The following is a 24,098-nucleotide window of genomic DNA, read 5'->3' on the forward strand; positions in this document are numbered from 1 at the left end:
ATTTGGTCATTTCTATCCTCTTTTGACTTGCTAGTGAAGTTGGTCTGGGTTAATTGGAGGGAGATGTGTTTGAGGTGGAGAAGCTTTCAAAGTTTCCAAGACTGTCTTCAAGCATCAATTTACAATGTGTTCCCATGTAAACTCAGAGCAATTTTAAACCAGAAAGAGCACAGGTTCAAATCCTAGCTCTGCTACTTTCTATCCACATGACCTTGGTCAAGTCACCTAACCAGTTTAGATCTCAGTTTCCTCATTGAAAAAGAACTTCTAATTTAGATTATTTCTCGTCTAGATTATTTCTAATTCCTCCTGCTGCTGTGATATTGTGAACATTAACAGAAATCATGAAATAAGCCTTAGAGTAAAAACTCACTGTTGGCATGACTGGCCCATGACATGTCCCCTACATTGGCAGGCTCCAGAAAGGTCATTGCACATAAAGCTGACAGATCCCCCAATGTCACACTGGCACCCTGAAAATTAAGAAACATTCATTTTGAAACATTTTTTCAAAAGGTGCCTTTGAAAAAGTGCCACTGATTGTGCTTAAACACTGATTTCTATGGCTTCTTTCTTTATTCATCTCATGAGAAGTAGAAACAAAATTAATGATCGTGTCACTGATGACCAGATGTTCCTTAAAGTAAGACACACCTGCTTTCTTCCCAAATATTGTCCACTCATCTAGCATTTTAAATAACATAGATAGTCTGATTATGTATCAAGAATTCAATGCAAAGTTGGTAGTTTGGACTTGAAATAATGATGATGTTATATAAATAATGTGGGAACTAAACTTGGAGTCAGGAAAATCTGGGTTCAAAGTCCTCCCCTGACACATACTGGGCAAGTCCCCTCCACGCTCTGAGCCTTCAGTTAGATTACTTAGAATTTAGAGATTATCTGAAATCCCAGAGATCTCTCAACACTCTGAGACAATAGAAAGGACTGACCTGCATCAGCAGAGTGTGTTTCTTCATTTAGGAATTCCCTATATCAATGAAATCACAGGGCCAACCCCTATTTATCACCTACCTGATACTTTGGGAACCATAAGGTTCTATACATATGTATGAGGTGTTATTATTATTAAATGGAGGCTCAATTGCAAGGCCTGTTTAATGCTTAATGTATCTAAAAGGCAGAGCCGGGTGATGAATGAAAAACCCTGAGATAGAGTTTCTGGGTAATTAATAATCATTTTGTTAATTAGGCTAGCTAATAATAAGTTGATGGTCAGTGGTTTCTCTTGGTAACCAAAGACAAAGACCTGGAGAGCCTGAAAGCCTTAAATAATCCCTGAAAGGGCCTTTGACAAATGAAAATCAACCCTGATTGGTGGGCATTTAAAAAAGAGGTGGGCTGCTCCCGCTGAGGATGTATGTGGCTGGATCATGAAACTCAGCTGCCTCTAGCAATCTGGACAGGGGAATCCATCTCTGTCCAGATCACTTTGGTTGGTTTCCTCCTTCATGAACTGAGTCACCCTACATTCTAATGGAGGGGTACAAGGATAGGGTCTCTGGGGTAAGAATTAGTCCAGAGTGGATTCTGTTTACACTCTAAACATAAGGAAGGTCTCTTAGTTGGGTGGGGTCCTGCCCAAGATTGACAGCATGAACCCCAAGGATTAGGGCAATTTCATCAATCAGTTATGTCCTTCAGAGACAGACTTTTTACAAGGGCTGGACTTTAAATAAGGAAATAAAGGAGAAAAGCCTGGATCCCAAATTAATAATTGGTTATTAATATAATAGTAAAATATTAATTTCTCTCAGCTAATTACAGCTAACTATCATTTCTAAATGTTATTTTGGAAAATGCATTCTGAGTTCCCACTAAATATTCCAGGAATACAGGCAGTGTGTGTTTCTGGAATACTTAGTAGAAAAAAAAGACATAGAAAGTAATAGAATACAGGAGAATACACAGACAGGACAGAGAGCCCTGAATTTAAAGTCAGAGGGTTCTAGATCTCTCTCTGCTATCTATATGACCTTGATCTAACGTGTCATGGCCTTAGTTTGCTGGTCTTAAAAATGAAAGGGTAATATCAGATTATCTCCAAGAGCAGATGCTCTAAATCCTATGAACTTTCCCATCCTGACACCTTTTAGCAGCAAGAGAAACCCTCTCTTTACCCACTGGAAGAATGGGGGGGGAGGGGCAGGGAGGGCTTCAGAAAGGAAAAGAGTTCCTGCTCCTCTGTTTGGTGTTTAGGTGGTATGTGAGGATACAGGGGGAAGGTGAGAAGAAGGGTTTATATTTATGGTCACCCACAACACGTTAATTCTCTACATCTACAGAACAGGAGGTGCCTTTCTAAGTCAAACACATTTTATGTTTCATAATTAGTTAGAATTTAGAGATTATCTGGAAGCTCAGATACTAAATTAGGGGAGAAAAAAAGGTCTGGGGTAGGGGATGTGAGGGGGAAATTGAGGAAGGAGTCTTTAGTGCCCCATTGTATACAGAAGGTGTTTGTAAATTGGATCTTTATAAATTGTCAATTTGATATTACCTAGCATTTTATTTAGTAATTTAAAAAAACCCTGAAGTATCTTATTCTAAACGTTATGGCACTAAATTATCATTCTCAACAACAACAAGCATTTATTAAGTGCTTAATAGGACAGCTAAATGGCACAGTGGATAGCTGGGCCCGGAGTGAGAAAGACTCACCTTCATGAGTTTAGTCTGGCGTCAAACACTTACTAGCTGTGGGACCCTGTCTGCCTCAGTTTGTGATGTGTAAAACGAGCTGGGGAAGGAAATTGCAAACCACTCCAGTATCTTTACCAAGAAAGCCCCAAATGAGGTCACAAAGAGTCGGACACAACTGAAAAAAAATGACTGAACAACAACTATATGCCAAGCACTGTATTTAATAATTCTAATTTTATGTTACTCAGTTTTTCAGGCAAACTATTCTTTTTTTCTCACAAGTGTAATTTATTATGGTTCTTTTCCTCCTAATCTGTACCTGTATGTTGCCCATTTCTGTCTAGGCTGTCTTTTAACATGCTCACGCAGCCATTAAGTCACATCAGCCAATATTTATTAAACACCTATCATACCCATGGCGCTGTGCTAGACATTCCTATAGAATGTCTTCATTTGCCACTCATCACAGCAGGCCACAGACAAAGCATCAGCAAGGAATGTTTTAAAAATCTTATAAGAAAGAGAGAGGTACAGAAACAGAAAGGGGGGGGCAGCTAGGTGGGGCAGTAGATAGAGCCCTGGCCCTGAAGTCAGGAGAACTGAGTTCAAATCCGGCCTCAGACCAAACACTTGACACATACTAGCTGTGTGACCCTGGGCAAGTCACTTAACCCCAACTGCCTAAAAAAGAAAGAAAGAAAAAGAGACAGAGACAGAGAAGGAGACAAACACAGAGACAGAGAGACAAACAGAGAGATAGAGACAGAGAGAGACACACAGAGACAGAGATGGGACAGAGGAGGAGGCAGAGACAGTGAGAAAGAGAGAGAGAGAGAGAGAGAAAGAGAGAGAGGAAGAGAGAGAGAGAGAGAGAGAGAAAGGCAGGACTAAAGGACAGACATTCATAATTCTATCGTGCAATCTCAAAACAAGGCAGCAAGGTGACATTGCAGCCAAAAAAGCTAACATCAGTCACGTCTGCCTCTTCATGACCGTAGTACATTGGGCCCTCCTATCCTCCTCTGTCTCTCAAAGTCTGTCCAAGCTCGTTCATTGCTTCCATGACAACATCTATCCATCTCATCCTTTCCCTTTGGCCTTCAATCTTTCCCAACATCAGGATCTTTTCCAGTGAGTCCCGCCTTCGCATTATGTGGCCAACGTATTGAAGCTGAAGCTTCAATGAATTAATTTCTTCAAGTATTTAGGCTGCATTAAAGAGAGACATAGAGTCCTTAGCAAAGGAGCAAAGTCCCATTATAACCTATCCTGGGGTTATGCATTCATTTCGTTTGCCACATTTTATAATAATGGTAATACTAATAATAACAGCATTTACATAGCACTTTAAGGCTTGCAAAGTGCTTTCCAACTCCTATCGTTTCATCCCCACAACACCCCTGAGAGGTAAGTGGTATTATTATCGCTGTTTTGTAGATGAAATAACTAAGGCAGACTGAGGTTTTGACTTGCCTGAGGCTATGTAGCTCATAAAGCACCTGAGGTAGGATTTAAACTCAGGTCTTCCTGACTCCAGGTCAGCACTCTATCTACAATACCACTTGCTTGCCCCTTTTAAAAAGAACATTGACGAACTGGAGAGAGAGTCCAGAGAAGGGTTATCAGCATGATAAGAGCCTCAAAGCCACGCCAAATGAGAATCAATTGGGTATTTTTAGCCTGGAGGAAATAAGACTTTGGGGTGTGGAGGGGAGTGGCATGTGTGCTATGATTTCTGCCTTCATGGATATGAAAGTCTGGCATAAGGAAGAGGGCTGAGACTCATTCTGCCTGGCTCCAGCAACAGGACCAAGACCACTGACTGTAATTGCAGCCTGGTAGTTTTAAGCTTGACGAAAGGGAAAAAAAAATCCCAACAATCAGAGTTACCCAAGTGGAATGGACTGCCTTGGAGTAATAAAAATAATAACAATAGCTCTCATCTATTTAGTACTTTTAGATATGCAAACTGCTTTATGCACATGATCTCATGGGATCCTTACCACGACCCTGCAAGACAGATGCGATTATATATGTAGTGAGTTCATCGTCACTAGAGGTCTTCAAGAGAAGGCTGAGTGGCCATTTGCCAAGTATGTAATAGAGATGATTCCCATTCAGGGTCAGGTGGGACAAAATGCACTCTGAAAGTCTGTGATTCGTTGATATTGTTACCTGAACAAAGCTGATATTAGCCGAGTTATGTCCCTCAAAAGCATCTTATTCCAAGGACATTCTGACAATTGTTCAGGTGTTCACTGGGGGCCCCACTAAATACCACATAATCCTAAACTAATAGCATGGTGCAACTGAGTGGAAGTACAAACACACAATGTATTGTGATTTACTATTTACATATTTATGGCATAATAATAAAAATAATAATAGTAATGATGGTAGATGTTGTTTTTCAGTCTTGTCTAACTTTGTGACCGTATTTGGAGTTTACTTGGCAGAGATGGTGAACTGGTTTGCCATTTCCTTCTCCAGCTTATTTTACAGATGAGAAAACTGAGGCAAACAGAGTTAAGTGACTTGCCCAGAGTCACACAGCTAGTAAGTATCTAAGGCCAGATTTGAACTGAGGAAGATGAGTCTTCCTGACTCCAGGTCCAGAGCGCTATCCACCGTGCCACTTAGCTGCCCATAATGATAATGTGCAACATGGCACAATGAATAGAGAATTGACTGCAAAGCCAGGAAGCCTTGGGTTCAAGTCCTTTTACCTTCATATAAAACAATGGGAGGTAGTGTGATCATTGTCCCCATTTATCGTTGAGGAAACTGAGGCAGAAAGCAGTTAAGTGACTTGCCCCAGGTCCCACAGCTAGTGTCTAAGGCCATTTTTGAACTCAAGTCTTCCTGACTCCAGGCCCAGGGCTCTAGCCATAGGGCCACCTAGCTGCCCCCAGCAAATATGTAGTAAGCACTTATGCATAAGGAACTGTGCTGCTTGCTAGGGACACAATGCTGAAAAACAGCAGTGCACAAAGGGAAGGATTTTGAACTCCCCTTGATACACCCAGACTTTGCTACATCCATATAGTTCCCACCAGAACAGAACTTACCTCGGCACCCAAAGTAATTGCTGTCTTCCAGAGCAAAATAGCCCTCTTCACATGTATTACAAGAACCACCACAGACATGAGGCTTACAGTAACATTCACCCTCTCTCTGTAGAACGATTAATCAGAGTTTAAGGATTTAAACTTAATTTTAAATGGAAAATATTTTAACTCAAGCAAGAATGACTTTTTAAAAATATTTTTGCCAAAGATTCCATCGTAAAAACTCCAACAATGCATGAAGAATCTTAAAATACACATGCATTCACCAATCGGGTGTGCTGGAGCCAGCTCGAGCTGGTTCTTAAGAGCCAATTGTTAAATTTTCAGTCTAAGCATTTACATCTCAGAAATCAGAGCTTGATTAATTTACTGCTTTGTTGATCTCTAGACTTTAGAAAGTGACTGAGAATGTGTTAATGATACACATTAAATGCAAACTTAAAAGTGTGTGTTATGCATACCATTTTTTTCTTTCAGAAATCTAGCTGTTAAACATTTACCAGCACAACCCCTGCATATAACTGTTGGGTAATCAGTTATTTCCATTAAGGAATTCCATAACTGGTTTCTGTAACAGTTCACTCCTATGTCTATGTTCACTCTTCATATTACCTGCTCACATTCTCCAACTCCACTTAATGTTCCAGTTACGTCACACTGGCATTCTGTGGATAGACAATATGAAATGATCACTTCTACAAAAAAGCTTTTGGACCGAGGCTTACATAAAGACATTCCCTGTGGCTCAGAGGACATGGAAAGTCTACAGTCTGACATCCACACAAAATTTTTGGTAGAAGTATGGCCACGTACTTCTGGCACTTCAAAAACTTCCTTGTGGCAGATGAGTACCGCCCATATCTCATTAGTGGTAGCCAGCTTCCTTCAGTAACTCCCTATGGCTTACCGAATAAAGTAACAACCCCTCAGCCTGGTCCTGAGCCCCTCTATGATCCGATGGCCCTGGTCTTCCTGTTTTTCTTTTACACCATAATGGTGTAGTCCATGCATTAATGTAATGATACTACGTGCTCTCTTCTGGGCATGTCTTGTACCCTCCTAACTCCAAGACTATATTCCTACCGTTCTCTATTCCTGGACCACCACCCCCACCTCCAATTCATTTTCTACATGATGAAATCTTACCCCTTCCTCATGCCTCAGCTCAAAACCTCATTCATAAAGCCTCCTCTGATTGACCTGATCAGAAAATTTAATTTTCTTCCTTGAACGTCACATAATACTATCTTCATAAGTCTATCCTGCATTTATAATGCTCCCTTTTTTGTATTATGGTTATTTTTCTAAGTTCTCTATCTTCCCTTTATATTTTAAGATTTGTGAGAACAAGGACCACAATGTCTTCTTTATCTTCACATCTTCCCAAGGACCTAGCACCGTACTCTCAGAAAATGCACAGTCCTCTGCATGTTTTTTGAATTAAACTGAATCCAAAGTTATCCGGACAATATCAACAGAAGCATAAAATGAAATCAGAGAGAATGAACTGGAAGCCCATGGTAAGAAAACACTTAGTTAATTATTGCCTTAGTGGTCAATGAAATATGGCTGGAGACCAGGGCCATCAATCTGCTGTGGAGATTTCAAAACTGGCAGAATTTCTAGCAGGAGGTGAAATCATCCAAATGTACTATCGGGTTTCAGAGGAACAGCTCTGACTAAAACGAAAAGCTCGGGTTGGCTCAGCCACTGTGATAAAGAACATTAAAAGAAGTCACGATATGGTCAGGAGCCACGTGTAGGAAATCTTACCTGAACATCCATCAGGGTTTTCGCCTGCCAGATTCCAGTATAATGGCTTGCAGATGCTGCAGGTAGGACCTTTCACATAAAGCTGGCACTGGCAATACCCCTATTGGGGAAAAATTATCCAATCTTGGAGTCAAAGCAATCAGTCAAAGAAGGTCTCAGAGCAAAAGCTTGGCACAGAAAATCTATTCTGGTCCTGGAGTAGGAACTCAGTACATTCAAAAAGGGAATTTTTATTAAAAAGTTTGTATTATATGCATAAATTTGAGAGACAACAAAAGTATTATATTTATCTGAGAGTGTGGGAGCTTCATTTATAGAATTTGAATAAAGCCTACTGGTTTCTAATTCCTTACAAAGCTCCACAATACAATTGTGTTGACCTTGTATGATGGTTAACCTGTCATATACTAAATCTGAGGCATTCCCAGGCTTCCAGGATCATAACTGATAGAGACTGGCCCTAGATTTCACCAGTGCATGACATTCTTTGTTGAGAAAACTTCCCCCACCAAAACAAAATGGCAAAACAAAACACCTTCTCCTGCAACTTAGATTTGCCTAGGGCAAATGGAAAATTAAATATCTTGCCCAGGGTCACAAAACCAGTATGTAACAAAGACTGGATCGAACCCAGATTTCCCTGGTTCTGAGGGCAGCTCTCCATTCACCATGCCATATTTACTATCTATAATAACAATAACTAACATTTAAATACACGGCACTTTAAATTTTACAAAGCAGTTTACATAGATTAGTTTATTTGATCCTTACAACAACCCTGTGAAGCAGGGTTGTTCCCATTTTATAGACAGAGAAACTGAAGGCTGAAAGTCACTTGCTTAAGGTCGCATAGCTAGTAAGTGTCTAAGGGAGGATTTGAATGTAGGTCTTCCTGTCTCCGAGGTCAGCACTCTGTCTACTATGCCATGACCCCAGCTTACTGGGAGGCAAGCAAAGATCCCCAAATGTAAATCTGTATTGTGGTAGGAAGAGTGATACCAAACATATTTCACTTATTCTGCATATCCACACTATTAGTTGATGTTGTATGGGTCCCTGCTACTTTAAATCAGAATACAAGCCCCATCTCCACAAAAATAACACATTCAGAGTGCCAGAGCATCAGTTCTGGAAAGGACCACAGAGATCATCCCACATGGAAATAAGGCCTAGACAGGCCAAGTAAACTTGCTCAAAATCACACAGCTAGTAAGAGTCAGAGCCAAAATTCAAACTTGGGTCTCCTGACTCTAAGACAAGTCCTCTACCCACTAATGTGTACTGTTTTATAAAGTTCTCCCATATACATCATCTCACTTGATCCTAACCCTATAAGATAAGCAAGGCAAATATTACCATCCCCATTTACATTTGAGGAAACTGAGGCTGAAAGAAATAAACCTGAAGCTGGGATTGCTGACCACCCATTTGGTTCCCTCGCCTCTATACCAGGTTACCTCTCAAAATTCCAAGATCATTCTTTCAAAAATATGTGTCCCCCTCCATATTTTATTCTAGGAAGCTGTAACAGTTCCTATACTAAGGATTATCATAGTGGCTCAAAGAATTATAGTTTTGTAAACTTGTACTCACAGAACTGGAATCGATAGTACCAAGAGGGTTACACTCACTACTGAAACCTGTACCAGATTCAGGGGGAAAAAAAATGTCATTTTTGGTATTATGGATCACATCATTTTTAAACCTACACACACACACACACACACACACACGCTCAAACACACACACACACACACACACACGCTCAAACACGAACAAACATACTTTTTTAAAAGGTGATGCTGGCTCTCTTTCATAAAAATCTTTCAATAGATAAGTAGGAAGAATGCCTTTTATTCACCAAAAGTCCTTGAGAATAAAGCTCAGATAGAAAAGGCAGGATTTTTCCACTTTGTATAAAGCCATTATGTACCATTTTTTTTAAAAGTTAATTTCTATTAAAGACTGAAGGGTATGGGGGGGCGGTGGAGGCTGGGGACAGAGCCTGGAAATAACCATTTGAGCAAATATAATTTTGTCCAGAAGAGGGGAGTGTTGCATCACTTTTCAGCAAATATTTAACCAAGCTACCTGAAGAATTGGGGGTGGTTTTGGGGATCACAGGTCTAGAATTAGAAGGGACTTTCTAGTCTGACCCCCGTTTTTACAGGCAAGAAAACTGAGGCCCAGAAGGATTAAATGATTTGCCCAAAGGGACAAAGAAAGGACAATGAGTCTAAAGCCTTGAACCCTGGACTTCTGACCAAAGAAATGTCTTTGTCCCCTTACATTTCATGCTGCTTCTAACACTGTATGGACTGCAGCCAATTTTCCACCCCTTGAAATCTTTCTAACATTAGTGAGCATATTTAGGAAATATAATGTTGCGAACATCATTTAAACCTCTTGGTTTTATGTGTTAAGATAAATCCCTGCCACGAGTTGGGTTATCATTCACCACTGCCTTCCTGCCCTGCTCCCTCTCAACTTTGATCCCTTCTTTCCTCCTCAAGACTGCTTCCTCCTACTCCCCCTAAAATTGTCTCCTTGTCCCTACACTGCCCCTCAGCTGTTCTTCTCTCCTCTCTCCTTTCTTTGTTTGCCTTTGGTGCTTTTCTTTCTCCTCATTGTTTCTGTCCATTGCGTTTCTTTCTGCTATTTGCCCACATGCTCCCACTTTCCTTGTTCCCCTACTTGGGCAGTTCTATTTGTTTTTCCTTCTGTTGCTGCTTTCTACCCTTCCTCTGTTCTCCCCTTTAATCAACTCAGCTTTCCTCATCATCTGTGACCCAGCCCTTGCAAGATTAGGATTTTATAGCTGTGTCACTACTTTGACAATCAGTCACCATGCTCTCCCTGCCATCCACCATAGTACATTTAGGTCTCCCCCATTCTTAAAAAGACTTCTTTTGACCCTGCCATACTATCAAGCCATTTTCCTGTGGCCGTTCCTTCCTTTTACTGCAAAACTCATAGAAAAAGTCATTTACATACACTGCCTCCACTTCTTTACTTCCCACTCTCTTCTCATCCCCTTGCAATCCAATTCCTGACCCTGACATTCCAAGCACACTAACAATCTCTTAACTAGGTGATTCAACTGTCTTTCCTCAGTTACGGTGTTCTAAGGTCTCTTCCAGACCTTGAATTCCAGCATTTTATGAGAAATAAGTAATCAACAGCAGCTAACAAGAAAGGATGGTCAAGAAGTTTTCCTAATCATTAGGAATTGATTCTGATCACCTAGTTTAACTTCTAGAAATTTGTTGTTGGATTTTCCATTCAACCAAAAGGGGTTACACTGGACATCACTGCATGTGAAGAGTATACAACATATGATTGCAAGCAAGAAACCAAAAATTCATAATTTGAAAAGAACTTTTAAAAATCCTGCTGAGCCATGCATAAAAAATGACTAGACTCTTCTGGGTAAGTGCCACTGACATACAGCATTCGAGAAGGAGTGAGATGAATTTTGGTGGAAGGCATCAAGTCTTGGAGGGCTGACTTTATAGGGTCATAGATCTAGTGTTAGAAGGGAACTTAAAGTTATTTTGTCATAAGATCATAGACTTAAAATTGGAAGAGGCTTCAGTGGCCATTCATCCAACTTCTTCATTTTATGGGTGAGGTTAAATGATCTGCCCAAAGTCACACACGCACTAAGGGTCAAACCTAAGATTCAAACTTAGGTCCTGTGACTCCAAGTTTAGTACTCTTTCCCCATACTGTTTCTCCAAAGAATTATTACTGAATTCTTTTATTAATTATCATTAATTAATCAGTTAATTTATTGTTAAGTAATTAAATTAATCATACACACATTTGACCAGAATTGAGCATGCCTACCTTGACAGTGGGGGAAATCAGAGGCTCCTGAAAGGCACTGATCACATAGCTGTCCTGTAATCCCCGTTCGGCATTCACATTGCCCAGTGACTGGATCACATGTAGTCTGGTATGAACCAAGGGGTGAACACTGACAAGCTAGATTGAAGCACACCATCAGACTTGGGATAACTAGCATTTAACCATCCAACGTGATTATATTAGGCAAGGTAGCCCCAAAGTGCCATTGGAAATGCTTTACTTCTACAGTACTTGAGGAAGGTGGATTAAGGGGATAATTTAAGGAAGGGAAGTGGCTCTTCTCTGAGAGACTTAATTTTAATCATTTATTTCTGAGTGGGCACAAGCCACTCCAAAGACTACAATCTACTTTCCTCCCTCCTCAAAGCCTTTAGTGGTAGACAGGCTGAAAGAGGTGGCTTGGTCAAGGGTTGAAAAGGAATCCATATCGTCTCCTCCTTTCTCTCCCCCAGCTCTGGTCAGCTCTTTGTTTGTGTTAACGCATAAAGACACATTTGGCTAATAGGGTCAACTTTCTGACTCTCCTCTCTTTCCTCTTTTCTCCCCATGTTTGGAGCTGAACCAGTTTCTGTGACACCAAACAGGAATGGTGTTAAGAAGCTTTATTCTGGATTGCAACATAGTAAGCAATCTGATTATGTCATCCAGTGACTATCTGACAAGGGAGAAATTGCTTCACAAGGCTGGAAGATCATATTATCAGGAGTGGATCCCTTAGTATTGCTAATCAATGCTATCCTTTGTTGCAACTCAGAACTCCAATGAACACTTTCAAACATATTTCTGATGCTTTCAAATCCGCCCTTAGTTCCAGACTGTTTAGTGTTTTGGTCTCAGTGGTTACAAATGTATTCTCACTACCTGGGGCTTTGAGTTGGAACTCAAGTCACATTCCAGACAGTTTATTTGAAAGCATCCTCTAGTTGCAAAATTTCTCTCACCTCTAAGTTTAGGGTTGTTAGAATCCTATCAGGCAGAGATCAGGTCTGATTGTTTTCCTTATGAGGAATCTGGCATAGAACCATGCACAGCTAGGCATTCAATATGTACTTTCTGATGATAATTACAGTGGGGTTTGTTTGACTGTTTATTAGACAGAACTCTTCTGCCATGACTGCCCACAGGAACCAAGGCTTGCAGTGAATTGTTTTCAGCAAATTTTCTTTGGCTGTTGCTGCTACTTTGGGAGCGGAGGAAATTAGGTCAAAGAATAGAGTTGGTTACTCACCAAAGCAACTGGGGTAACTGTAGTACTCGGGAGCACACTGGTTGCAGCTCAGGCCAGCATAATTGGGGTAGCACCGACACTGGCCTCTGGGTCCACATGCACCGTCCTGGGAGCCAAGTGGGTCACAGTTACACTCTGGGAGCAAAGACAAAAGAAGTGAACGACAAATGCTTTAAAAAAATCCTAAGAGCTCTAGCATCAGTTTTTCAATTTTTATTTAACTATGAACCAACAGCTGTCAAATTCCAAACAGACAAACAAAAAAAAAGTTTAATGTTGGTTACCTTTTTATCACCTTGAAAGCCTCATGACATTTTTTATAATTATAATTCCACTTTTTATAATTACAATTTATAATTCCAATCTCTCTGTTGTTTTTTCCTGGCTCCTTTCAGTCTGTCTATGTTTACATCCTGCTTTCTGATTTGAAATGTTTTTCGTCCTAAGAGTAGTAGGTGATTTAGGGGCTACAGGGAAGGTAATACAACCTTTGTCTCCTATGAGTAACTAGCCTGAAATTATGTTGGACTAGTAGTGTGGTATAGTCTGAACTTCAGTCCCTTCATCAATTGCCTGCTGAACATTTCCAACTTGATATTCCTATAATAAACTCAACAGTATCTTTGCCAAGAAAATCTCAAATAGGGAACAACAAAAATTTATACTATAAGAAGCTACCAATTCTGCCTACAGAGAGAGTCAGCACAATGTACAAATACTTATTGAACTGAATGACTTTCTGCTTGACTGGTTAGTTCCTCCTCGAACTCCATTTTAAGGAAAGCATCCAGGCCAATCAAATGACTTGAATGGACAGCTTCTCTCCCCACCTCTGTCTTTTTTAGCTTCCTTTGATATGTTATTTATAAATTATTTTATTATTTATGTTATTATTTTACAAATTATTTAGCTAGATCCTTGAGGGCAGGGACTATCTTTAATTTTGTTCATATTTTTATTCTCAGAATTTAGTAAGGTGCCTGGCACACAGCGATTAATACATGTTTGTTGACTTAATTTCTCCTTTACATTTCCCCTCCTTAACCGTTTTCTTGTCCATACTTATACATACACTGTCTACACGAGTATCTACATTAGTGTCTACACACTAGCTTTGTGGTGTTACAGGTCACCTCACCTCTCTAGATGAGTCTCAGTTTCCTCATCCAGATTTTGAGATGGTTGGAGACTAGATAATCTCTAATTTCCTTTCCAACTGCAATACTCGATACCAGCAGAACCGCAAAGGAATGACACAATCTTTTTTGTTCTAATTTACTCTCTTCGTTTCAGTGACATGGCTTTTGTAGGCACCCAGTCTCTGACAGTCAGGGAGTGAGCTCCTTGGGGAATGCTTGGTAGTCAGGAGAGTTGGTAGTGGTAGTCCTTGGGTTTCCCATCCCCATAGCAACTTCCCCAAGTAAGATACCACAGCCACCAGCTACTGCAGCCTCAAAGGGTTTCATTCCCCCTGGGGTCTGGGGCATTGTTGCCAGGAATCACCTGTACAGGTTTTGCGACAGACTCTGAGAGAGCACAGATACAGGAAGAACTAACTGCCATAGTCATAACTAGAGGCCACTTCTAATTGTACCCAAAGCCACCAAGGGGAGCTCCCAGATCTGAGTGTGTCCCAGTGTCCCAAGCTACATTACAACTGTAGAGGATCTCCAAACTAGGAAGCCTAGGATCTAATCACAGAAGGTAAGGGACTGCTAATAAGAATGCTAAACTGACTGGAAAGATTCATCTCTTTATGAAATGTGAACAGGATTCCCTTGATTGAATTGGAAGAAGCAAAGCCATTGGCCAGGTAATGACCTACCATGACCCTGATGGACCCTTCAAGGGCTGAGCTTTCTCGCTCTGAAGACTAATCCAGGCAAAAGCCAACAATCAAGGAAGAACCCGGAAAGCCAGAAGAGCTGGAAGAATAAGCAGAGGCACTAGAACAGGTGCCAGGATTTGGAGAGTAAAGCCATGTGAACCAAATCAGCATGAGGAATGTCAGGACAGATGCTTTATTGAAGAAATGCTCTGCCTCAATCCCCCCTCTCCCCATTAAAGACTCCAAGGCTGTAGTTCTGAATTTCATTTCTCCCTTTGAGTTCTCCCATTGGAGCCTGAAGACTTTTCCTCTAAATATGAAGAAAGTCTGTTTCTTAAAAGAAACAAGAGGAAGGAGGAGGAGGAGGAGAAGAAGAGGAGGAGGAGGAAGAGGAAGAGGAAGGAGAGGAAGAAGAATTAGAAAAGGCTAGCATGCATATAGCTATATATAGCATTTATATAAGGTTTGCCAAGTAGTTTACATATACTATCTCATCCCAGGAGAGGAGAGACTTAAAACTTAAATGTTTTTCCATAGTGCTATCTCTAACTGGGGGCTTGGAAGTACAACGAAATAGAGAATTATAGATTCTTCTTTTATACAACTTCTTAGAATGGAGAGTGAATATTTATACCAGAAATCCATCTAGGCAATGTGTTAGTAGTGGCATGGAACTGGCTAACCAGTCTTACCACACTATCTCAGCACCACTATGTAATGCATGATGGAAGGCTGATGTTAGATGTTAAAGAAGTCCAGGGTCCCTGCCTAGATGGGGAAAGGATTCTGCAGCCCTTGAAATTTTCCCATAACTCTTTATTCACCCACTAGTTTTCTCACTCTTGCTGAAGTCTTCTAATATAGGTCATAAGATCATTGAATTGAGAGTAAAAATTTAAGGTAAAAATACCTTAATTAGATCACCTTGCCTTTATAGATAAAGACATAGATCTATACATCATTATAGATGAAGAAATCAATCAAAGAGAGATTAAGTGATTTGTCCAAGGTTATACGGTCTGTGATAGAGCTAGAACTCGTACATGTATTTTCCATATCCCAAACCAGATCATCTAGATAAATTTCAGTAGATGGATGAGAAGCAATTGAAAAGTGAAAAAAAAAATCTAGAAATGACAAACTTAAGCCCTCATATCTTTCTTTAGATCCAGTCCTGTACCACCAATTGCCTACTAGTCATCTCTATCTGCATGCCCCATTGGCATGTCAAACAGACCAGGCAACAAGGTAGATCTCAATATCTCTCCAAAATACCCATTGGTTGGAGTGTATTTTGCTGTGGGAAATGACAAGGGGGTGGTTTCAGAAAAACATGGCAAGACCTATATGAACTGATGCAAAGTGAAGTGAGAAGAACCAGGAGATCACTGCAAGTAGCAACAGCAATGTTATGAAGATCAACTGTGAAAGACTTGGCTACTCTGATCAATACAATGATCCAAGACAAGTCCAAAAGACTGATGGTGAAAAAAATGCTATCAACCTCCAGGGAGAAAACTGATAAACTCTGAGTGCAAATAAAAGTATAATTTTCTCACTTTATTTTTCTTGCTTTTAAAAAATGGCTAATATGGAAATGCTTTACATGATTTCACATGTATAACTGATATAACATTGCTTGCTTTCTCAGTGGGTGAAGGAGGGGTGGAAGGAAGGGAAAGAATTTGGAACTCAAAATTTAAAAAGAAAAGAATATTAAAAATGCATGAAAAATAAATTTTAAAAATACCCATCAGTCTTCCTAACTTCCCTGTTTCCCTCTAGTGCACAACCGTCCTTTCAGTCACCCAGGCTTACATCCCCAGAGCTTATTACAGCACTTGGAATGTTATGAACACTTAACAAATGCTTGTTGATTTCCATCTTCCTTATCTGCTCATATTGAATCAATTATCAATACAGCAGCCTATTGGGCCATCCTGTCTGCAGTCTCTCCCCTTTCCAATTTGTGTAGTTGCTAAATTGACATTCCTGAATCAAAGGTCTGACCATATCATTCCCCCACTTAAGGAAGCTTCAATGATTTACTATTGTCCGAAGGATAAAATACCAATTCCTCTGTTTAGCATTTAAAGCTCTTCATGACCTCATTCCAAATCTGGTTTGGGAGACTCATTTCCCTTCCCTTCCTCCCACCCCTATTTCAGCCAAACTGTCCTAGGCAGTGCCCTCTCTTCTGCCTCAGTGCCTTTATACAGGTCATCTTCCATTCCAAGGAATTCTGTCCTTCTTCACCCCCCCCCCAATACCTGCCTCTAGTCAAGACCTGCTGTTTGTTCTTTGTTGTCGAAGAGAACCATGATATCAGGGAGAGGCGATGCCATGACAAGCAAGAAAACAGCATTTAAGTGAGAGAGGGATTCAAAATCCAGCATGAGTGCAACCTTCTATAAGAGGCCTTTCCCAACCCCTCCAATTATAAAGTGTTGCCTGCCCTCCTAAATCACTTTACATTTGCTTTGCACATATTTTTCATTTACTTGTTGTTGGGTTTTTTTGTGGGTTTTTTTTGGATAGGCAATGAGGTTAAGTGACTTGCCCAGGGTCACACAGCTAGTAGGTGTTATGTGTCTGAGATCGAACTTGAACTCAGGTCCTCCTGAATCCAGGGCTGGTGCTGTATCCACTGCGCCACCTAACGCCCCTTCATTTACTTATTTGTGTAAAAAATGTTACTCCCCTCTGCCAATAGAATATAAGCATTCTGAGGATAGGTACTTGCCATTTTTATCTTTTATCCTCAGCACCAATCACAATGCCTGCTGAATATTCGGTGCTTAATAAATTTTGATAAATTTAATTAGAAAAAAAACCCTTCAAAGTTGCCTCCAAATAGATAGCTTATCCAAGTAGGGACATGCAAAATAAATGAATCTATGCATCTGATCCAAATTATTATGTCCTGTTCTTGAGGACCACCTAATTACTTCATGCCAGGATGCAGCCCCTGGATAAAATTAAGAAACCAGGCTAGGTAATTAATGATGTATCCCAACACCCTCCTAGAAACAGAAACTTAATTGTAAAGGACTCCACGTCAGAGCCAGTTTTTAGTAATACTATTGACAAGGTTCACTGACCTCCAGTTATACTCAAATGAATCTTCAGAAAGGCTGGAACAATAATGTCAAGGACAAATGTAGTTTTTCACCTGCAAGTACTTTTTTGATCACTTTTGAAAAGATTCTTTATCCTCTACCTTTAAGAACAAAAATCTAAACTTTACTGAGTCAACCACCAAATGATTTTTAAAAGCAAGCCATTGTGCTTTCAGAAAGGTCTGGAGTGCATTAAAGGGATTTAATATAAAACATAAAACTAGGGTTCTGTGTTGGCAGGAAAAATTAGGAGGATTTTACAAATACTGAAGAGGAAGGCAATAAGAACTCTGCCCTGGAGAGAAAACTTTGTGGACCATCAGATATAGCAGTTCAGTGCATGTCGATCTGATTGAAAACTTATGTGGGTTGAACCATTCTCTCTCCACCCCCCTCCTCAGAAAAGATCACAAAGGCCAGACAGATAAAGATAATTACAGAGGTGCAGGTTGGGGGAGGGGGTGTAGTGGGGGTAGGGTGGAGGAGTTACAGGCTGAATAAGAAAGGAAAAACAAGCATCACTTTTTGGTTATTTCAATTGCTTCCAGAACTAAATGTTCAAAACCTGAAGGCACAAACTGCAGGGTATATCACCACACCCTTAAGAAATTGCAGTGAAGGAAGGGGGGGGGGGAAGGGGGTTCACAGTGTATGAAACTTAAACTAAGTTTGAGGATTGAGGCTAAAAATCTCTTTAAAGATAGCATTAAAACCAGAAATTTTTGACCCATCAATGAATATGCATTAAAGCAGCATCTGAAGCATGGGGTTATTGTTCAGTCATTTCAGTTGTGTTCAACGTTTTATCACCCCATTTGGTGTTTTTGTGGCAAAGATACTGGAGTGATTTGGCATTTCCTTCTCCAGTTCATTTTACAGATGATGAAACTGAGGCAAAGAGGGTTAAGTGACTTACACAGGATCACACAGCTAGTAAGTGTTTGAGGCTGGATTTGAACTCAGATCTTCTTGACTCTAGGTCTGGTGTTCTATTCACTGTGCCATCTGGCTGCCCCTTAAATACCTTGCAAGAGCTATCAGACCCTCCCTCCACCTGCCCCTTAATAGTTCCTTCAACCATCCTCTACAGCGTCACCTCAAGAATCTGTACTGCCCTCCTCTGGGCATACTCCGGTTTATCAATGTCCGTCCTAAAAGGAGGCACTTAGAGCTGAGCACCGTCCTCCAGGGGTGCTCTAATTAAAGCATGGCATTCCTGGAATGTCCTGATGTCTCAATGGAGAGTCAGATCATATTAGTTTTTTCTGGTGCTCATGTCACACTGTCAACTCATACTGAGCTTACAATCTGCTAAAATACCCAGTTCTTTTTTAGATAAATGGTTATTTAGCCACACCTCTCTCCTCTTGTATTTATGAAGTTAATTTTTAAAAAACCCAACTTTACATTCATCCCTCTTAAATTTCATCTTACATATTCATTTTGGTCCAGATGTTCTAATCGGCCCAGATCTTTTTTAAAATGCTCCTTACTTTCCTGTGGTTAGCTAACTCTCCTATATTTGTGTCATCAGCAAATCTGTTGAGCATTTGTGCCATCTACATCTTCATCCAAGGCCTTGAAAGAAAGGACATTGAAGGGCCAAGTGCAGATGCTGGGATCCTCCGCTGAAAAATCTCCTTCCAAGTTGACACTGAATTATTCATGACAGCTTTGGGGTCTGGTAATTCAACGAGTTTCATATCCACCTACCACGTCTGGCCTCACCCTAGGCCAGAACTTGACTATGCCTTGTCTCCTGCCCATCTTCCCCTTCAGGTAGGTGAGTGGATCGTCAAAGAGAAGAAGATAGAGTGAGGAGCACTCAGGAGTGGAAAGGGCAAGAAAGCCACAGAAAACCCCCAAGAGGTGCCCTCTTCTTCCTCCCCACCTTGAACTACTACAAAATCCAGAGAAGTCGATGCTAAACATTCAGCAGAACAGGGGCCAGCCATTTGTTGGCTTTCTCTTCTTCCCTCTGAGCAGCTGTCAAGATATCAGGCTGCATGTGTGCCATCTTTGTGCCCATATGATCCAGCAGGGTGGAGTCAGGCAGCTTTGGCAGAGATGCAAGAGGAGAGGAACGCAAATTGGGAAACCAGATGTAACGAAGAGAAAACCAAGAAACCAAATTCGGACTAAAGAATCCTGACTTCAACTTAAAAAAATAATCAGCCACAGCATTGTCATGACTTATTAGAGGCGTGATTGTGCTTATTCTGCCTCTCCCCTTCCCCATACAATTTCCAGGAAAGAATTTCACAAACTTTAAGCTGTAAATCATTCATTCATCCCAAGTGACGTTCTTTTTAAAAAGGAGGAACTCTATACTAAAACTATTTTATTTTAGCTATTTGGGATGAAAATCAATTTCTAATTTTTAGCACAGAATATATGTACAGACGGTGATTTTCTGAGAACCAAAAGGCTTAGCTTCCATGGAAATGATTAAAAAGGGACTGTAGTCAAACATCAGTATTATATTGTTCAGCTAATGATGTAACGAAAAATTAAGACACATAGAAACATAACTAGTGATTTATCATTATCTAAAAAAGTATAGAGGGAGGAAAGAACAAGCATTTGTTAAGTACCTACTATGTGCCAGGCATTGTGCCAAGCATTTTACAAATATTATCCCTTTTTTACAAATATTATCACCCTTTTTTCCCCTGTAAACAAAGAATTGGACACAGTAAATACAACAAGCAGGAGATGGATAAACAAGTTACGGTATATGAATGTAATGGGACATGCTGAGCCATGAAAAAATGATGAGTATAAGGAATTCAGAAAAGCCTAAGAAAGCTGAAGTAAGCAAAATCAGGCAAATGATATGCACAATGAGTTCAACAAACTCAACAGAAATAACAATAAAATAAAATGGAGCACTGCAATTACATTGACAAAGCTGGGCCCAGGAGAAGCATGGAGAAAATGTGCCTCTTTTCTTTCCTTGCAGAGGTAGGACACTATGGGTGTGGACTACTAAATATATGGGCCAACTGGGTCAATATGCTGTTTAAATCTGCTGAACCACCTTTTTCCCCTCTTTCTTTTTCAATTTTTTTTTACAAGGGATAGCTTTCAGGAGAAGAAGAGAGATGATATATACAGAAAGGAATGTCATGTAAAAAAGGTATCAATAAAAATGGAAGAAAATTTTTTTAAAAAATTAATTGCTGGGGGACAGCTAGGTGGTGCGGTGGATAGAGCACTGGCCCTGGAGTCAGAAAGACCTGAGTTCAAATTCAACCTCAGACACTTATTAGCTGTATGACCCTAGGCAAGTTACCCAACCCTAATTGCCCTCCAGAAAAAAAGTTAAAAAAAATAATAAAGGAGAGTTTAAAGCATTAAAAAAAATTAATTGCTGTAACATGCTAAGTCCTATCACCAGAAAACAGTTGTTTCCTACTTGGGGGCTGTAATTACCATAGAATGGACCTTCTGGACATATGTACAAAATTGTATGGCCCATTCATTTACTATAAAATCCATATACCGCAGTTGTCAGGCACTGGGGCAGGATGAGAAAAGGGGGCTCAGCACTTATTGGGGAGGAGTATGTAGAGAGTAAGGGTCTATTGAGAAGAAAAGAAAAAATAGGTGCCAGGATATCTGAGTTCTTGTCCTCTTCTGTCAATAACTGGAGGTATGAATTTGGGAAATTCACTTAACTTCTAGAGACTTTCATTTCCATTTTGATGAAATCTTGATTTCCAAAGTCCCTTTCTGCTCTAAACACTATGAGTCTGTGACAGAGGGAAGGCAGCCTAGCTGGAACCTGTATAGGTAAGTCAAGGGTACTTAAGTCAGCAGCTGCCTGAACCAGGAGTTTCCAGATGCTGATCACTTAGGAATATTGTGAATCTAAAATAATTCAACTAAACCCCAGATTAATCCAACTCAGTAAAAAAAATCTGTTATATTTCTATATAATAAGTGAAGCTTGTTTCAACAGACATAAAATAAACCACCAAAAAGATTTGCACACTTACCCTGACAAGCAGGAAAAGAGTAGAAACCTGAACTACAGCTGTCACACTTAGGGCCATCAACTCCAAAGCGGCAAAGACACTTCCCCTGGAAATCACATATTTCAGAGACAACACCGACTGAATTACATTCACATCCTATGGAAAAAGGAGAACATTTCTGAGGAAACCTCCATTTTTTTTTCTTATTGGCTTCTTTATCTCCCAAAGTTTTAGTGGTATTCTTAGTGGTACTCTAGCTAATGTTAAATGATTTAAGAAAACCATAATGATAAGTGAAACAACATTATAGGTGGGCAGTTAGTTCTATTGGGACAATATTCAAAAGAAGTTATACTTGGGTTTTGTGATTTTACACAGGGTTGGATTTTAATATATTACCAATGACAAGTAAAACAATGACCAGGGTGGATAAAATTCTAAAATTGTCTGACAGTTTTTAGCACAGTGTAATTTTCCTAATTAGGTAGACTATATTTGTGAGGAAAGGAAATCCATGAGCAGGAATGGACAGTGATGACTACTGGACAATAATCATGGTTTTGATAGGACTACTCATGCATGTTATACTATTAAAAACTTCTCAAAATTGCTTTTTTTGATTTTTTTAAGATATGAGGCTTCTGACTTATAATGAAAAATGCTATCCATTTCCAGAGAAAGAACTGATGGAATGTGAATGCAGATTGAAGCATACTTTTTCTTTGCTTTCTTTATCTTTCTTGTTTTTTTTTTTTGGTCTGTTTTCTTTGACAACATGCCTAACATAAAAATAGTTATGCATGACTGTACATGTATAACTTATATCAACTCACTTGCCTTCTCAATGGGGGGGGCGATGAGGGAGGTAGAAAATTTGGAACTCAAAATTCAAAAAAAATGTTAAAGATTGTTTTTGCATGTAACTGGGGGAAATAAAATATTAAATCATAAAAAAGTGGGGAAAAGATATGAGGTTTTTTTCTATAAGGTGTTCAAAAAAATCAAAATGAAGTTTTAAGCTATTAAAGCTTAAAATAAAGCCTCAATTAATCAGAACCTAATTAGCTATGATGCCCAAGTGACTAAAATTTTTCTGGCCTTCATTTTTAGAAGAAAGAGGTAAATGATTAGAAGATTAATATCAGGGATTTATTTTTGCTCATTTAAAAAAAATTAGCAATATGATTTTTCTCCCTGTTCTTTTTGATCAGCCTACTTAAAAGATTTCTAAATTTTGTCATTCTTTTCAAAGAACCAGCTTTTAGTTTTGTCAGTTCTATATTTTTTTGTTTTTCTTGTTATTGCTTTCTCCTCTAATTTCCAAGATGTCATTTTTCCTACTTATTTTGGTTGACTTATTTGTTGATTTTTAATGTTCTAATTGCATACTCAGTTCATAAATCTTCTCTTTTTCCATTTTGTTAATATATTTCTCAGAGATATTACTTTTCCTCCGAGGGCTGCCAAAATTTTGCTAAGTTCTCCCATCATTATAATTTTCTTTTAGTCAATCAGTTAATTAGTAAGCATTAATTAAACACCTACTATATGCCAGGTACTGTGCTAAGTATACAAAAGAGGCAAAAGACAGTCTCTGCCCTCAAGGAGCTTCCTGACTAATGGGGGAGACAGCATGCAAGCAAATACAGACAAAGCGAGCTATCTACAGATTATTAACAGAGGGAACACACTGAAATTAAGAGGGTTTAGGGGAGGCTTCCCGTGAAGGTGGGATTTTAGATGGGACTTAAAGGAGACAAGAGAGTCCTAGGGGAGGAGAGAAAGAGCACTCCAGGCCCGAGGGGACAGCCAGAGAGAATGCCTGGAGCTGAGAGGTGCAATGCTTCACAAAGTTATTGTTTCCACAATGGGTTCTTTGGCTCACTCATTTTTCAGGATGTTATTATTAGGTCTTCATTTAGGTCTCTGTTTTGCTTACGCTCCCCAGGGATTTACCCTTAAATACACACACACACACATAAACCCAACCCAACCATTCACAGGATATATGCGGAATCTGTACACATTCAACTCAACCTCCTACACTTCCTACTTCCACAGTACTGTACAATGACCATTGTCACTCAGTTGGATTGCCCTAAGGCACGCTAAGACCTCAGTCAGTTGTCAAAGAAAGATTCGCTGATACTCACTGCGCTTCACTTACTAAATCAAGAAAATAGACTGCTTCATCTTAAAAAGATTTTCCACAAAGGCTGAAACAAAAAGGAAGTAGAATACTCAACTAAATCAGACCCCTTCTTCAGTCTCAGCACCTTCTAGGTTATTGAGATTTGACTATATGAGGAAGAGTAAATAATTTTCACTCCCACAATAATCATTTTTAAAAATCATGATAAACCGCTAGCTCCCGTACACCTTCTTTGCCTGGGCCAACCTGAATACGGAGGCTTACTCTGACAGAAGGGATAGCGGAAATATCCAACGGCACACTCCTCACAAGAGAAACCACGAAATCCAGGTTGACAGAAGCACTGTCCGGTCTCCCTGTCACAGTCCCCAGGTGATGCTCCTATGCCATAGCACTGACAAGCTGAAAAGCAATGG

At 39.8% G+C, this 24,098-nt stretch overlaps 1 protein-coding gene across 2 annotated transcripts in view; it reads right to left on the reverse strand.

The window, feature by feature from the left end:
• Positions 1–24,098, reverse strand: part of LAMA3 (laminin subunit alpha 3) — a 319,129-nt gene that overhangs the window by 177,277 nt on the left and 117,754 nt on the right. For both annotated transcript variants that reach the window (XM_078153463.1, XM_020968691.2), the window contains 9 exons: positions 23,947–24,084; positions 21,552–21,686; positions 12,604–12,738; positions 11,355–11,492; positions 9,099–9,145; positions 7,506–7,605; positions 6,345–6,397; positions 5,733–5,838; positions 374–473 (listed from right to left, as the gene is read on the reverse strand). In XM_078153463.1, the coding sequence (XP_078009589.1) occupies positions 374–473; positions 5,733–5,838; positions 6,345–6,397; positions 7,506–7,605; positions 9,099–9,145; positions 11,355–11,492; positions 12,604–12,738; positions 21,552–21,686; positions 23,947–24,084 (952 nt within the window). The remainder of the gene's footprint in view (positions 1–373; positions 474–5,732; positions 5,839–6,344; positions 6,398–7,505; positions 7,606–9,098; positions 9,146–11,354; positions 11,493–12,603; positions 12,739–21,551; positions 21,687–23,946; positions 24,085–24,098) is intronic.

This window comes from Phascolarctos cinereus, unplaced genomic scaffold (genome assembly GCF_003287225.1).
Source record: "Phascolarctos cinereus isolate Bilbo 61053 unplaced genomic scaffold, phaCin_HiC Scaffold_4;HRSCAF=312, whole genome shotgun sequence".
Classification (NCBI taxonomy): Eukaryota; Metazoa; Chordata; class Mammalia; order Diprotodontia; family Phascolarctidae; genus Phascolarctos; species Phascolarctos cinereus.